We start from the raw sequence: 14,592 nt of genomic DNA on the forward strand, positions 1-14,592 counted from the left end.
GCTGTTATATTTAAAACTGCTCTGGAATAATTTCTCTCTTGTGCGAATCCTATGGAGTGCTACTGACCGATTCGTAGTTATGGCGGAGACTATAATTAAACCATTCTATTATTCTTACCTCCCATATTCGAATTTATTCAGAATTCGATTGATTGCATTGCATGACAGTTTAATGTTTTTTTTTTTCAACAAATTTGCTAATTTGTTCGACAACCCATCATAAATGTGAGCGTGCTCTATTAAATTGTAAATTCTTAGTTAATAAGTTCAAACAATGTTGTAGCAAAACGTTATTTTTTCCTGTTTTATATTGACAAATGTAACAGTAATTTAAATATAAAATTGACACTTAATAACCTTTATTAACTGACATTGTCAAAGTCATAACAAGGCAGTGACATGCATGCAACACTAAATTTCCCAGGTTTATAAAAGGCGGATATGAATTTAGAAGCAACAGCAATAAAATATTCAGTTTTTTTTTCTGAACATTTGTTGAACATCAAAAGTCAATGGAGGATCGAATGCATCCACTAACCGCCACCTACTACGATGCCAAGGAAAAAATTTGGTCAGGACCAAAGTGCAAGGAGATCTACAGTGACAGCATAACACTGGGTGAAGTCATCTTTGAGGTACTCTCCAAACAATCGGCAGGGAAGCTGATACAAATTCATGATGTTAGTGGTGTTCAAATGACATGTGGAGAATTGTTGCACAATTCGCTGGTCTTGACTAATCACCTATGGAATTTGGGTTTAAGAAAAGGCGACATTATTGGCCTCTTTGCCAACAATTGGACACAGGTTACATCACTCATGGTGGCTTCGTTTTTGGCTGGCACGCCAGTAAATGCCCTGTATCCGGGTTTTGATAAAGGTAAAAATTATTTTTGTTATTATTTTTTGTGAGAACATCCCTTATGAGTTTATATTCTTTTAGACAGCGTTTCGGTTATCTATAAGGTAACCCGTCCAAAAATTCTATTCTGCGAAGTGTCAAATTATCCAATTGCCCAGGATATTAATCGTGAATTGCAATTAGAGGCAAAGATTTTCATAATGAACGATGATGAGAGATTGCAAGGGGTGGGCCATATCGAGGATTTGCTGAAAATTGAGAAGTCACAGATTAAAAGTGATTTTAGGTGAGTAAAGTTATAAGGGTGAAGTTTTCGAAGGTCTACCGCAATTATAGGTGTGGATTTGGTAAAGAGTATTTGTAAAAGAAGCTACAAACATGGGTTTGTATATCCTGCACCAAAAGGTGTTGTGTATACTAAAATTGTCATAACTTTTGCAACTCCATAAAATATTCGTCGGCCAGCCTCCATTTTACGATTCTGTTTCATTTTCAGTATTTTAAAGGTTTAAGCCATATTTTCGATGCTCATTTTTCGTCCAATTTGGCATTCCATGTTCTTGGTGGGATAAAACTTATTTGCTGAAAATTGTCTCTACAGGTCCTTGTGTAGTCCTCATATAAAGAATCTGCATCACTAAATTCCTGGTTTAATGTGGTGGACATAAGACCACTTACCTGGACATTTTTAGAATTGAAAAATATTTTTATGTAGTCCTGTCCGTGTTCAAAGGTCTATTTCGAATGTTCCAACTTGTGTATCTGTATCAGGTATATTATCACGCTAATGAGAGGCATTGAAAAATAGTTTTTAAAAAATCAAGCTTTGGTATAGATCGTAAAAAAAATTCTGTAATAAACAACACTTGGGATAGGCCTTGGAAAAATATTCTTTAAAAAATCCACGCTTGGTATAAACATTAAAAAAATATTCTTTGAAAACCCACGCTGGGGATGGACCTTGAAAAAATATTTTTTAAAATTTTTTAATAGAATCCAGAACCTTAAAAAATATTGTTAAAAATCTACGCTTGGGAGCTTTTTAAAAATCCAGACTTAAGATAGAACTTAACCAGTGAGCGGAGCAGTATAGTCGGAGGGGGCCGACCATACGATACCCTACACAACTACCACGGAACTCAAATTTTCTGCGGATGTTTATTCCGAGCCTGGGCAATATTTCGTGATATTTGCACCCTCTTGCTCGATTAGAGGTAAACAGCACCTCTTCCTCACACTGACATATTTTCAGAATATTACGAGTATTCTGTACATATATTGTCCATATTCCCTTCACCGTGGGTTGTGTTGTGATGTTCGGCTTTCATTTTTGTCTATAGATCGACTCGAAAATAACACAAAAAATTCAGTTTTCGGCACACTTCATTCCAAAATTATTATCTGATCATCACCGAAAATTATAGGCGTTGTCCTTGACCATAACTGGAACCTCATGGAACATTTCAAAGCGATTTGCGCTATAATTCCGCTCTCTAGAGTGATAATGGGTTACTAAATAATATACAAATAAGGAGATACCTAAAAAAATATTTAGGTGTAACTCCCACATCCGAGCACATACAGCAATATAATTTGTATTAATTTAAAGTCCAACCACTCCTCTTGGATATACTATCAACTACTCGGCTCCTTCAGTATTAATTATATACGCTATAGACTACAAATTTTGTATTTTTTCATACAAACGTCAGGGTTCATTTGACCCGCTAAATATTGACCGATCTTTATCAAAATAGGCATGCTTATACTTTGGCCCGATCCCCTTCTCTATGCAAAATTTCACGATGTTCGTGCCATTATTGTGGCCTCTGGAACGACCAGAAAAACCGACAAAAATTTAGTATTTGGTCCATTTCATCCCCTAAATATTAACCGATATCTCCCAAAAACAATAGGGGTCTTCATTGGCAGGAACACATCCTACATGCAAAATTTCATAAAGATTAGTCCATAACTGCGGCCTGTATCGTGTTTACAAATTATAATGGACAGACAGACGGACGGACACACATCTAGATCGACTCAGCTAGTCGAGATATGACGATCGGTATACTTAAAGGTGGGTCTAGGACCAATATTTCGCGGCGTTACAAACTTTTCGGGCTGCACAAAGCTATAATACCCTGACAACATAGTTGTGTAGGGTATAAATAGTTTTTAAAAAATCAAGCCTTGGGGTAGATCCTTAACAATTTTCTGTAATAAACAACGCTTGGGATAGGCCTTGAAAAAATATTCTTTAAATATCCACGCTTGGAATGGATCTAGAAAGTATATTTTTTACAAATTCACGCTTGATATTGATCCTGAAACATTTTACTTTACAAAATCGACGTTTATGAGAGACATTGAAAAAATATTCTTTAAAAAATCCATGCTTGGTATAAACAATTAAAAAAAAATCTTTAAAAACCCAAGCTGGAGATGGACCTTAAAAAAATATTTTTTTTAAACATTCCAGTCTTGGGATAGAATTGAAAAATATTTTTAAGATCCAGAAACGAGATAAGCCTTAAAAATATTGTTTAAAAATCCAAGCTTAGGGTAGGCCTTAAATATATTGTTAAAAATCTACACTTGGGAGCTTTTTAAAAAAATCAGACTTAAGATAGAACTTAAAAATGATTTTTTTTAAAGATCCAGGCTTGGGATAGACCTTAAAAATATTTTTTAAAACATCCAGGATTCGGGTAAACCTTAAAAATATTTATAAAAAATCCAAACTTGGGATAGAAAGTGAAACCCTATTCTTAAGAAAATTCTTGCTTTGAATAGAATTTGAAACAAATATTCTTTAAAAAATCCACACATGGGATAGTCCTTGAAAATATATTCTTTAAACCAGTAAGGAAAGTGGTAAAGTCGGACGGGGTCGACTATATGATACCCTTTACCACTTTGGGTAAATCCAACAGATGAATCTTAACAGACGTCGCATTTTTGATTTTCACGAAACATAACACACATCATTCAAGACTTTATTCAGTACCCTGTACAAAATTTCGTGCAAATCGAAAGATATATAGGGACTTTGGTGCACCATTTACCTTAAATCGGACGAAAATATATATGGGAGCTATATCTAAATCTGAACCGATTTTTCCCAATTTCAATAGGGTTCGTCCTTGGGCCAAATAAGTGACGTATGCCAAATTTCATCCAATTCGGATAATAAATGCGACCTGTACTTTGTTTATAATTTAACATGGACAGACGGCGGACGGACATGCATAAATCGACTTAAAAAGTGATTATATGCATATTCTCAAAAGGAACCATGGGTCTATCCTGATTCCTTTTGCCTGTTACAAACATTTGCACAAAGACATAATACATTGTACCACAGTGTGGTAAAGGGTATAAAAAACCAAATTACAAAGAATTTGGTTGAAAAACGCGCTCAAGAACCCCAAAATACCGAAAATTGGGGGTACCCTTATATGGGGGTTACCCGAATAATATGACCTAAATTTATAATTTATAGTGGAGAGATTTGCTACCTAATAAGAACTCGACGTACTAAATTACAGTCAATTCGGTCGAAAAATACGATCAGAACCCCCAAAATACCAAAAATTTGGGGGTACCCTTATATGGGGACTACCAGAAAAACTGGACTTATATTTATAATTTTTAGTGGAGTAATTTGGTACCCAATAAGAACCCAATGTACAAATTTCTCGTTTTTTAGTTATAAAGCGAGCTCAAGAACCCCAATATACCGAAAATTGTGGGTACCCTTATATGGGGACTATCCGAAAAAATTGACCTATAATTATAATTTTTAGTAGGGAGATTTGCTACCCAATAAGAACTCAAAGTACAAAATTTCAGCGAATTCGGTCCAAAAATGCGATCAAAACCCCCAAAATATTGGGGCTACCCTTATATGGGGACTATCCAATAAGAGCTCAAAGTACCAAATTTCAGCGAAAACGTGCTAAATAACCTCAAAATACCGAAAATTGGGGGGTACCCTTACATGGGATCTATGTCTAAACGTGGACCGATTTTCTCCAATTTCAATATGGTTCGTCATTGGGCCAATTAAGTGACCTGTGCCAAATTTCATCCGAATCGGATCATAAATGCGACCTGTACTTTGTTAACAAAAATACATGGACGGACGGACAGACGGACATGCATACATCGACTCAGAAAGTGATTCTATGCATATTCTCAAAAGCAACCATGGGTCTATCTCGATTATTTTTGCCTGTTACAAACATATGCACAAATACATAATACCCTGTACCACAGTGTGGTGAAGGGTATAAAAAACCACGCTTTTGGCAGACCTAAAATATCCGGGCTGGGGTAGACATTAAAAATAGTTAAAAAAACAAACTTGGCTTAGAAATATTTTTTTTAAGAAATCCACACATAGGGTAGAACTTTTTTTTTTAATCCGTGTTTGGAATGGACCGTTAAAAATAATGCTTGTGAAAGACATTGAAAAAATATATTCTTTAAATAATCTTTTGAAAGTCCTTGAAAAGTGGATCATTTGAGTGGTGAAGGTCCTTGAATTTTTTTAAATATATATATATAGAAAAGATTCTTTGAAAAAATCGATGCTTATATAGAGAAGGTTTATGATTTTCTTTTTAATCCACCCTAATATAGAGTAGTTCCATTAAAAACATATTAAAAATCCACGTTAATACAGAGAAGGTCCTTGAAAAATGTACTCCTACTAGAAAACGTCCAAAGAAAGTCCACACTTATCTATGGAAGGTTTTTAAAAATCCATCTTATGAAGACTTGGTTTATTAAAAGAAATAGTTTTTTTTTGTTTTAATTCCAGGGTAATAGTGGTGATAGTCCCCAAAAAAATGATCTTAAAAAATCAGCGCATATCGTTTAAAATTCGCGTTGATAGGCCCTTTAACACATCTTAATAAATCGTCACTTGAAGCATCTTAGAAATATATTCTTTTATTTAATTTTCTCTCAAATAATTTCAAACACATATTTTTTATTTTTCTCCATCTTTTGAGATATGGCTGTCATGATCTCAACGGAGATGACATCGCGTTGATCATGTGTTCCTCTGGTACAACAGGTACTCCCAAAGGTGTTATGTGTTCGCATCGCTCTTTACTAAATCAAAAAGTGTGGTAAGTATACGTTTTCCTCAATGGTATCAATCTTGCTCTGGAATCAATCAATTCCTTTTCAGTTTAACCCTGAAAAGTGATTCGATCATTTCAACCTTCAGTACCATGTATTGGATATCGGGAATTTTGATGATGCTCTCCTCTCTCACCAGCGGTTGTTTGCGTGTAATTACATCGCGATCTTTTACCACCGATTATTTTCTCGGCTTAATTGAACGCCATAAAATAACACATTTCTTTGCAAGTGGTACGTATATGGCGGAATTGTGTATGTATAAGGATATCGAACACATTCAAAGGGCACTGGCCTCAATTGATACCCTCCTGGTGGCTGGATCAAAAATCCCACTGGCTGTACAGGAGAAAATGAATGGCATATTGGCGTGTAATACACGAAGACCTGGCTTCAATGTGGTCTATGGCATGACCGAATTATCCGGTATACTTAGCAGTAATTTATATTATGTGGCAGATGGTTTAGAGGGGACTGAGGGTAAATTGTTACCCAATACAAGGGTGCAAATTTGTGATAAAAAGGGTCAACGTTTGGGTGCCATGGAACATGGAGAAATTTGCATTTGGACACCATACCCATGGAAGGGTTATTTTAAAAACCCCGAAGCCACAAAGAAAGCTCTTAAACACGATTGGCTTCAAACGGGAGATATTGGATTTTTCGATACCGAGGGTTTTCTACATGTTTGCTCACGCGATAATGATGTCTTTAAATCAAATAATTTTCAAATTTATCCACCGATGATTGAGGATGTGATTTACCGTTTGCCTGGTATTGCTGAAACATGTATTGTTGGAATACCGGATTTAGTGGCGGCCAATTTAATCGGATGTGCTGTGGTACGCAATAAGACGGTAGAAGGATTAAAATTATCGACAAGGGATGTTGTGGAACATGTTAAAGCCCATATGGGTAGTATGTATCACATAACTGATGGTGTTTATTTTATTGAGAGCCTACCGAAAACTGGATCGGGAAAGATAAAGAGGAGTAAAGTTTTAGAATTAATAATGGAAATTAGAAACAATGTAAAATAATTTTATATTAATGATTATAGATATATATGAATAAGACAAGAAATATATAAAATACCTTAAATAATAGTTGTAAGGATATCAAAAATTTTCAAGAAACTTTCTTAGTTTTGTTTCAGGACAATATCTTTGATAGGTGTGTAGATTCCAAATCGTATTTTTCATTCTTTAAAAAATCCACGCTTGGGATAGACATTGAAAAAATTATTCTTTAAAAAATCTATGTTTGGGATCGGCTTGGAAAAAATATTTTTAAAAATCCAGGCTTGGGATGGACCTTGATAAAACCTCCCATTAGATGGGACATTAATATGGGTCTATGCATTGGTAACTTTGTATTGGATATTAAACTACAGACATTCAGATTGAAAACTTGGCTAGATCCTTGAAGATATCGAAAAGGATGCGTAACATTTGTAGGGGGAGACTTTTCATATAGCATGGACTTGAAGTTGAAAACACGTTTGACATTATTTAAATATATAATTTTTTTGGGACTATACCTTATGAACCGATGTTGGTAATTTTTGGTTAGAAAACTTATAACCAGAAATATAAAATCGCAGCCAATTCGATTGAAATTTCGGTACTCCCAATGGGCTATATAGGCTATAATAAAACATGGACCGACAATACCGAATAAGAAAGAGTTTTTTTTAGTTTTTTAACGGGGCTACTCCAAAAGTGCATCCATATTTATATTGTTGGGACCATACCAAAACGCAGAAAATGTATTTAAAAATTCATCATTGAGATTTTTACTTCGTGATGGCAAGTCTGACAGATATGAAGAGTCGGCTTCAAATATTCATTGGAAAACCTACTAGTTCTTGACAAAAATATTCTTTATTAAATACATGTTTGGAGGCCCATGTTTGAAAAATCCTCGCTTATGGCGATGATAGCCTTTGAAAAATATCTAAATCTGAACCGATTTTCACAAAACGTCGTATACACTAATAAGGACCTATCTCAATACGTTGTGCAAAATTTTTTATCAATCGGACAATCCTTGGGAATTTAGTGCACCATTTACCAAAAAAATCGGTATTGGGGAGATGTATCCAAATTTGAACCGATTTTCACAAAATTTAATACTATTTTATTTTAATACGCTCTGCAAAATTTTGTCTCAATCGAAAAAATTATGGAAAGTTTGGTGCAAAATTTACCAAAAATCGGAAGAAACTAAATAAGGGAGCTATATCTAAATCTAAACCGATTTCAACAAAACTTCATAAATATCAAACAGGACTTATTCAGTAGCCTGTGCAAAATTTTGTCTCAATCGGACAAAAAGTTTGTTGCACAATTTACCTAAAATCGGACGGAACTGTATATGGGAGCTATATCTAAATCTGAACCAATTTTCTTCAATTTCAATAGGGTTCGTCCCTGGGCCAAACAAATGGGCTGTGCCAAATTTCATCCAAATCGGATCATAAATGCGACCTGTACTTTGCTCACAAAAATACATGGACGGACGGACATGCATAAATCGACTCAGAAAGTAATTCTATGCATATTCTCAAAGTGAACCATGGGCCTACCTCGTTTCCTTTTGCCTGTTACAAACATATGCACATAGACATAATACCCTGTACCACAGAGTGGTGAAGGGTATACAAATCCAAGGTACAAGATTGGGCACCATATGGTAAGCATAATTTTTAAAAAAAATCTACAATGGGATGTCTGCTAATCTTTGAGAAAATATTATTTAGAAAATCAGCTCTTAGAGATCTTCATCTGAGGTCTGCTAGTCCTTAAAAAATATATTTAGATAATCCACATTTGGAGGTCTGCTAGACCTTGGAAAATCCACGCAATGAGATCTGCTATTCTTTGAGAAAATATTCTGTAAAAAATCCACTTTTGGTGGTCTGCTAGTCTTTGAAAAAATATCCTTTTAAGTCTAGAAGATTTGTCAATCTTAGAGCAACTACTTGAAAGAATGCTTTAGAAAACCTACACTTGGTCAATTGCTAATGTTTGTGGAAATATTCTTTAAAAAAATCCGTGCTTGGAGGTCTGATAACCCCTAAAAATATTTGTTAATATCCATGTTAGGTGATCTGCTTGTCCTTGGAAAAATTATAGATTGGAGACCTGCTGGTCATTGAAAAAAAAATATTCTTTAAAAAATCCACGTTTGGGAGTCAGCTAATTTTGGAGAAAATATACTTTAAAAAATCCAAGCTTAGCCATCTGATATCCCTTTTAGAAATATTTTTTGAAAGTCTGTTAATCCTCCAAAAAATATTCTTTTCAAATATACGCTTGGATATTTGCTAGCCATTTTTTATTAAATCAACGGTTGGGGTAAGCAAGCCTTTGAGAAAATATTCTTGAAAAATCCACTCTTAGAGATCGGCAAATCTTAGAAGTGTATCGAACACACGTAGAGCTGTTCTGTAACACACTTTACACCATTTTGAAGTGAATTCTTTACACTTACATTTTCATAGTGAGAGTCGGGCGTATTCATGTTTTTTATAAAAGAATATTTTTTTAAATAAAAATGCAAATGATGATAATTTAATATTTTATTATTGCGTATAATTTATTTAAAATTAAGATCAAACGCCATTAGAAATCAATTGTAAATAAATGCTAAGGGTTTCCGAATGAATCTCACACTTGACACAAACAGCTGATTTGAAATAGGATCGTACAAGATAGGGTTACCAAATGTTCCTCTTAAAGCAATCAACAACACTATTTCCGCAAAGTACCATGTTGACTTTTATTTTGTTGTTGTTGTGCAGAAAATTTCAATTCATGTGAGTAGCAGAACAGGTGGTAACTTCAGAGGGGAAGTGTATGTGTGAAGTGTAAAAAACTCAGCGTGTGTTCCAGAACATACCCGATAGTTTCATGTTTTTCGTGAACATTACATAAAACTATCCCGAATAGTTTATCGCATTCACATGATAGTTGATCCCCCCAAAAGTTAAGCATAGATTATTTCTTGAAAATAGAATCTTATCAATGACCAAAAAGAAAAAAATGTAAACAAAAACTAAATTCGTACTATCGCAAATAATTTCAAAATAATTTAATTTAATTATTAATTAATATTTAATTAATTTAATTTATTATAGCGAATTGTGCTTATCGCGAGAACACCAACGAACTATGATGGGTCAGTGCGATAAGATTCAGATTTGTAAAAGTTTTTATTTTGTTTTGTGATTATAGGAAAAGAAATTGGTTTCATAGAAAAGTATTCCACCTGTTGTCCATATACCATAACTAGATCATAGATATGACCAAAACGAGATAAGTGGTAAGTTTCGAAATTTAACTATCTCTCCCTCTGTCATTATCTATTGAGAGTTAAATTTCGAATATTTGTGAGACTGTGATTTACTGTTAGTAAATAGAACAAAATGTCTGACTTAGCCGGAACAGTATACAATGAAGAGGAGAAAATTTGGTCGGGACCCAAAACCAAGGAAGTCTATAGCTCAGAAATGACAATGGGCAATAATAAATGACAATGGAAAATAATACAAATTTTAAATTTTTTTCTCGATCATAGTATGTCATTGGCAATGAACTTAGTTGATAGGGATATAAAAGCTGGTGATATTGTTGGGATTTATGCCAAACATTTGGGTAACCTGATTTTGGCTTAATTGCTGTGTGGAACTCCGGTACATGGAGTTTTTCATAATTTTGAAAAGGGTAATGGAATTTATTTTTTCTATAAATAGACAAATTTAAATTAAAACAAATATTATTTTAATTACAGATACCATAACAAAACTCTATGAACCCACTCGTCCCAAGATAATATTCTGTGATGAGGAAATATATACCAAAGCCCTTTTTGTATTGGAAACATTAAAATTGGATGCTAAAATAATTATAATAACCGGCGATATAGAGGTTTTTATAATATATAAGGGATTTAGTTAAGAAGCGTACGGACATTGGAGATCTAGCATCGTTTCCGTGTGCTAAACTTTGCAGTTCGGATACTGCAGCCATATCTTCGGGCACCACGGGTACACCAAAAAGGTGTAATGTGCTCCCATCAGTCAATGCTACACAATGCTGTATAGTAAGTATAAGTAGGTTATCACAGCTTGCAGATCTAATTGTTCAGGTGCTGGTCCTTGAGGTCTGCAAGTCCTTAAAAAAACACTATAAGAGATCTGTTAATCCGCCTAATGTGAGTCCTTGAAAAAATATTCTTGAAAGAATCCACGCCTAGTGTGAGATAGTCCTTGAAAAAATATTCTTTAAGAAATCCATGCCTATTGCTAGATAGTCCTTGAAAAAATATTCTTGAAAGAATCCACGCCTAGTGTGAGATAGTCCTTGAAAAAATATTCTTGAAAAAATCCACGCCTATTGTGAGATAGTCCTTGAAAAAATATTCCTGAAAAAATCCACGCCTATTGTGAGATAGTCCTTGAAAAAATATTCTTGAAAAAATCCACGCCTATGGTGAGATAGTCCTTGAAAAAATCCACGCCTATTGTGAGATAGTCCTTGAAAAATTATTCTTTAAAAAATCCACGCCTATTGTGAGATAGACCTTGAAAAAAATATTCTTGAAAAATCCACGCCTATTGTGAGATAGTCCTTGAAAAAATATTCTTTAAAAAATCCACGCCTATTGTGAGATAGTCCTTGAAAAAATATTCTTTAAAAAATCCACGCCTATTGTGAGTCCTTGAAAAAATATTCTTTAATAATTCATGCATATGATAGTCTTTGAGAAAATATTCTTTAATAATACACGCCTATTATGAAAAAATTTTCTATATAAAAATGATAGTCATTTGTAAAAATATCCTTTATTAACCCGCACCTATTGTGATGAGAGTCCTTAGAAAAAATATTATTTAAAAAATCCTCCCCTACTTTGAAGATAGACCATAAAAATTATAGCCCTCTAATATTTTCTTTAAATCCTCCTTGATGGAGGTTGCATATCGTCCCGATTCGTTAATTCTAATAATTTGTTTTTTCCTCCTTAGTCTCACCGCCACAATGGACTCTGTGTTTATGTGTTGCAGTACCATGTACTGGGCATCGGGACTTATGAATTTACTACAGAGTCTCTTATATTCTGCCCTACGTATTGTGCCCGATAGAGCCTATTGTCCAGGATATTTTCTCGAACTTATCCAACGTTACAAAATTACACATTGCTTTGCCACCGGTACTCAAATAGTTGATACTGTCCTGAGTTAGGACAAAAATCGTATACGTGGTGCCAAAGTACACCAATCCACTCAAGAACAATTGGTAGAAATCCTCAGCAATAATACAAAACGTCCTGCAATCACCTATGTCCTATCGGAAATAACGGGCGGTGTCACCCAGAATGGTGGTTATCCATTCGAGTTTAAGGTGGCAACTGAAGGTAAGTTGTGGCGCAATCGAGAGGTGTGTATTGTTGACGAAACCGGCCAACGATTGGGTCCAAATTAAACTGGAGAAATATATGTTCACAGTCCCTATAACTGGTTGGCTTATTACAACAATCCAGAGGTCACGGCACAAGCGAAGCAGGGAAAATGGATAAAGACAGGAGATTTGGGTTTCTTTGACAACGAGGGTTTCCTACATTTAATAGGCCGTGCCAAAGAAATGTTCAAATGGAGAGGATTCCAAATATGCCCCCAACCTATAGAAGAGGTAATACAACGTATACCCGGAGTGACCGAAGTTTGCGTATTTCTCATACCCGATTTGGTGGCTGGTAATTTGACGGCATGTGCCATTGTAAGGAGTCAAGATGTAAATGGCCAGCAGTTGACGGCTCAAATGATAAATGAATATCTCGAGCAGGAAATGTATAGTTTCTATCATATATGAGTAGGTATTTATTTTATAGATGCTTTACAGCGTACCGACACCGGAAAAGTGCAGCGCATGAAGATGACACAAATTATTAGAGAAATTGAAAGATAGTTTTTTTTATATATTCTTCTTTAGTTAATTTGAATTTTAGTTTTAATAAAATTTAATAGTTAATTAGTGTATGTTAATAGGAAAAAAAGATTTTTTGATAAGGTATAAGTCTGTTCAACTGCTTTTATTGGGCACAATAAAAAGAAGTCAAGGTGGAAGAGTGTATTTTAATCTCAAACAGATTACCTTCATCCGCTTTCACTTTCTGAGTCGATTTATGCATGTCCGTCCGTCCATCCGTCTCTTGATGTTAAATTGTAAACATAGTACAGGTCGCATTTATGATCCGATTTGGATGAAATTTGAAATTTCAAATTTAGATATAGCTCCCATATATAGTTTCGCCCGCTTTTAGGTAAATGGTGGACCAAAGTCCCTATATATATTTCGATTTGCACAAAATGTGGTATAGCGTAATGAATTAGGTCTAGAATGACGTGTGCTAAGTTTCGTGAAAATCTGTTCAGATTTAGATATAGCTCCCATATATAGTTTCGGCCGATTTTAGGTATGTGGTGCACCAAAGTCCCTGAAAATCATTCGATTTGCACGAATTTTGGCATAGCGTATTGAATTAAGTCTAGAATGATGTGTACACCTCCCATATATATATTTTCGTCCGATTTTAAATTAATTGTGCACTATAGATCCATAGCTAGGCCGATTGACGCAACCTACTGAAGTTTATATAAATTATTCTCTAGCAGGTTTGCTTGAAATCGGTTCAGATATAGATATATCGTAGCTTCCATATATAATTACGACTTATTTATGTTAATAGTACCCCAAATAAACAATGGGTGTCTGAATTAGATTAAATTTTAAACAATGCAGCATACCGAATAGCGTGTGTCAAGTTTGCTTTAAATCGATTTCCACAAATCTGTCCCACTGTGCACAAACGACTCTAAACTTGCCCAAATGACATGAAATTTAGCATAGGTTCCAGTAAGAAAAATCACATATTTAAGTTCGTTCAATTTCATGTCAAAAATGCGACGTCTTTTCGGATACATACATAGAATATACCCAAAGCGGTCCAGTCCGACTTTACTACTTTCCTCACTGCAATAAAAAATGTTCTTATCACGGCTGCTTGGGGTCGATGAGTAGTCAAAAACAAAGATAATAAATATGATCATAAAATTATGGTAGGGTATGACACAGTCTGCACCACCACCTATTATCTGCTGTTTATTTTGTTTCACATTGGAGACGATCAGTGGCATATTGCAATGGAAAATAACGGTACCTGGAATTTGTTGTTTCCTAGTGACTGTGTGTTAACCAAAAAAGTGTAAATAAAAAGTATTAACAAAATAATTAACCAAATACTTGGTTGGTGACAACGTATTATTGCAATAAAAATGTTCTTATCACGGCTGCTTGGGGTCGATGAGTAGTCAAAAAGAAAGTTTATAAATAATAAACAATCACTAAATTCTAAAAATATTTGAGATTTGAGTGTCGAGATAAGTAGCACAAATGTTCCAAGTGATTCGCAATACAAATTAATGTGAGAACGTCATCTGGCGTTAGTCGTTAAAAGATAGTTGGGCAATAAGCAGAGAATAGCGAAAAGAATACAACAAAAAATTGAATTAAA

General features: G+C 34.5%; 2 protein-coding genes across 2 annotated transcripts; both read left to right on the plus strand.

Moving 5' to 3' along the window:
* The first annotated feature begins 779 nt into the window (after window positions 1–779).
* Window positions 780–7,055, plus strand: LOC133321601 (long-chain-fatty-acid--CoA ligase-like). Its single transcript, XM_061530686.1, has 4 exons — window positions 780–879; window positions 943–1,147; window positions 5,883–6,002; window positions 6,065–7,055. The coding sequence occupies exons 1-4, from the start codon at window positions 819–821 to the stop codon at window positions 7,053–7,055; spliced, it is 1,377 nt and encodes a 458-aa protein (XP_061386670.1). The 5' UTR covers window positions 780–818.
* A 4,028-nt stretch (window positions 7,056–11,083) lies between these two features.
* On the plus strand, window positions 11,084–14,506 carry LOC133321602 (uncharacterized). Its single transcript, XM_061530687.1, is given in 5 exon segments — window positions 11,084–11,121; window positions 12,047–12,231; window positions 12,292–12,435; window positions 12,511–12,987; window positions 14,445–14,506. Coding segments are annotated over 5 exon segments (906 nt in total).
* The last annotated feature ends 86 nt before the right edge of the window (window positions 14,507–14,592 follow it).

This window comes from Musca vetustissima, unplaced genomic scaffold (genome assembly GCF_032173495.1).
Source record: "Musca vetustissima isolate MV318-11 ecotype Yass unplaced genomic scaffold, APGP_CSIRO_Mvet_v1 utg11109, whole genome shotgun sequence".
NCBI lineage: Eukaryota > Metazoa > Arthropoda > Insecta > Diptera > Muscidae > Musca > Musca vetustissima.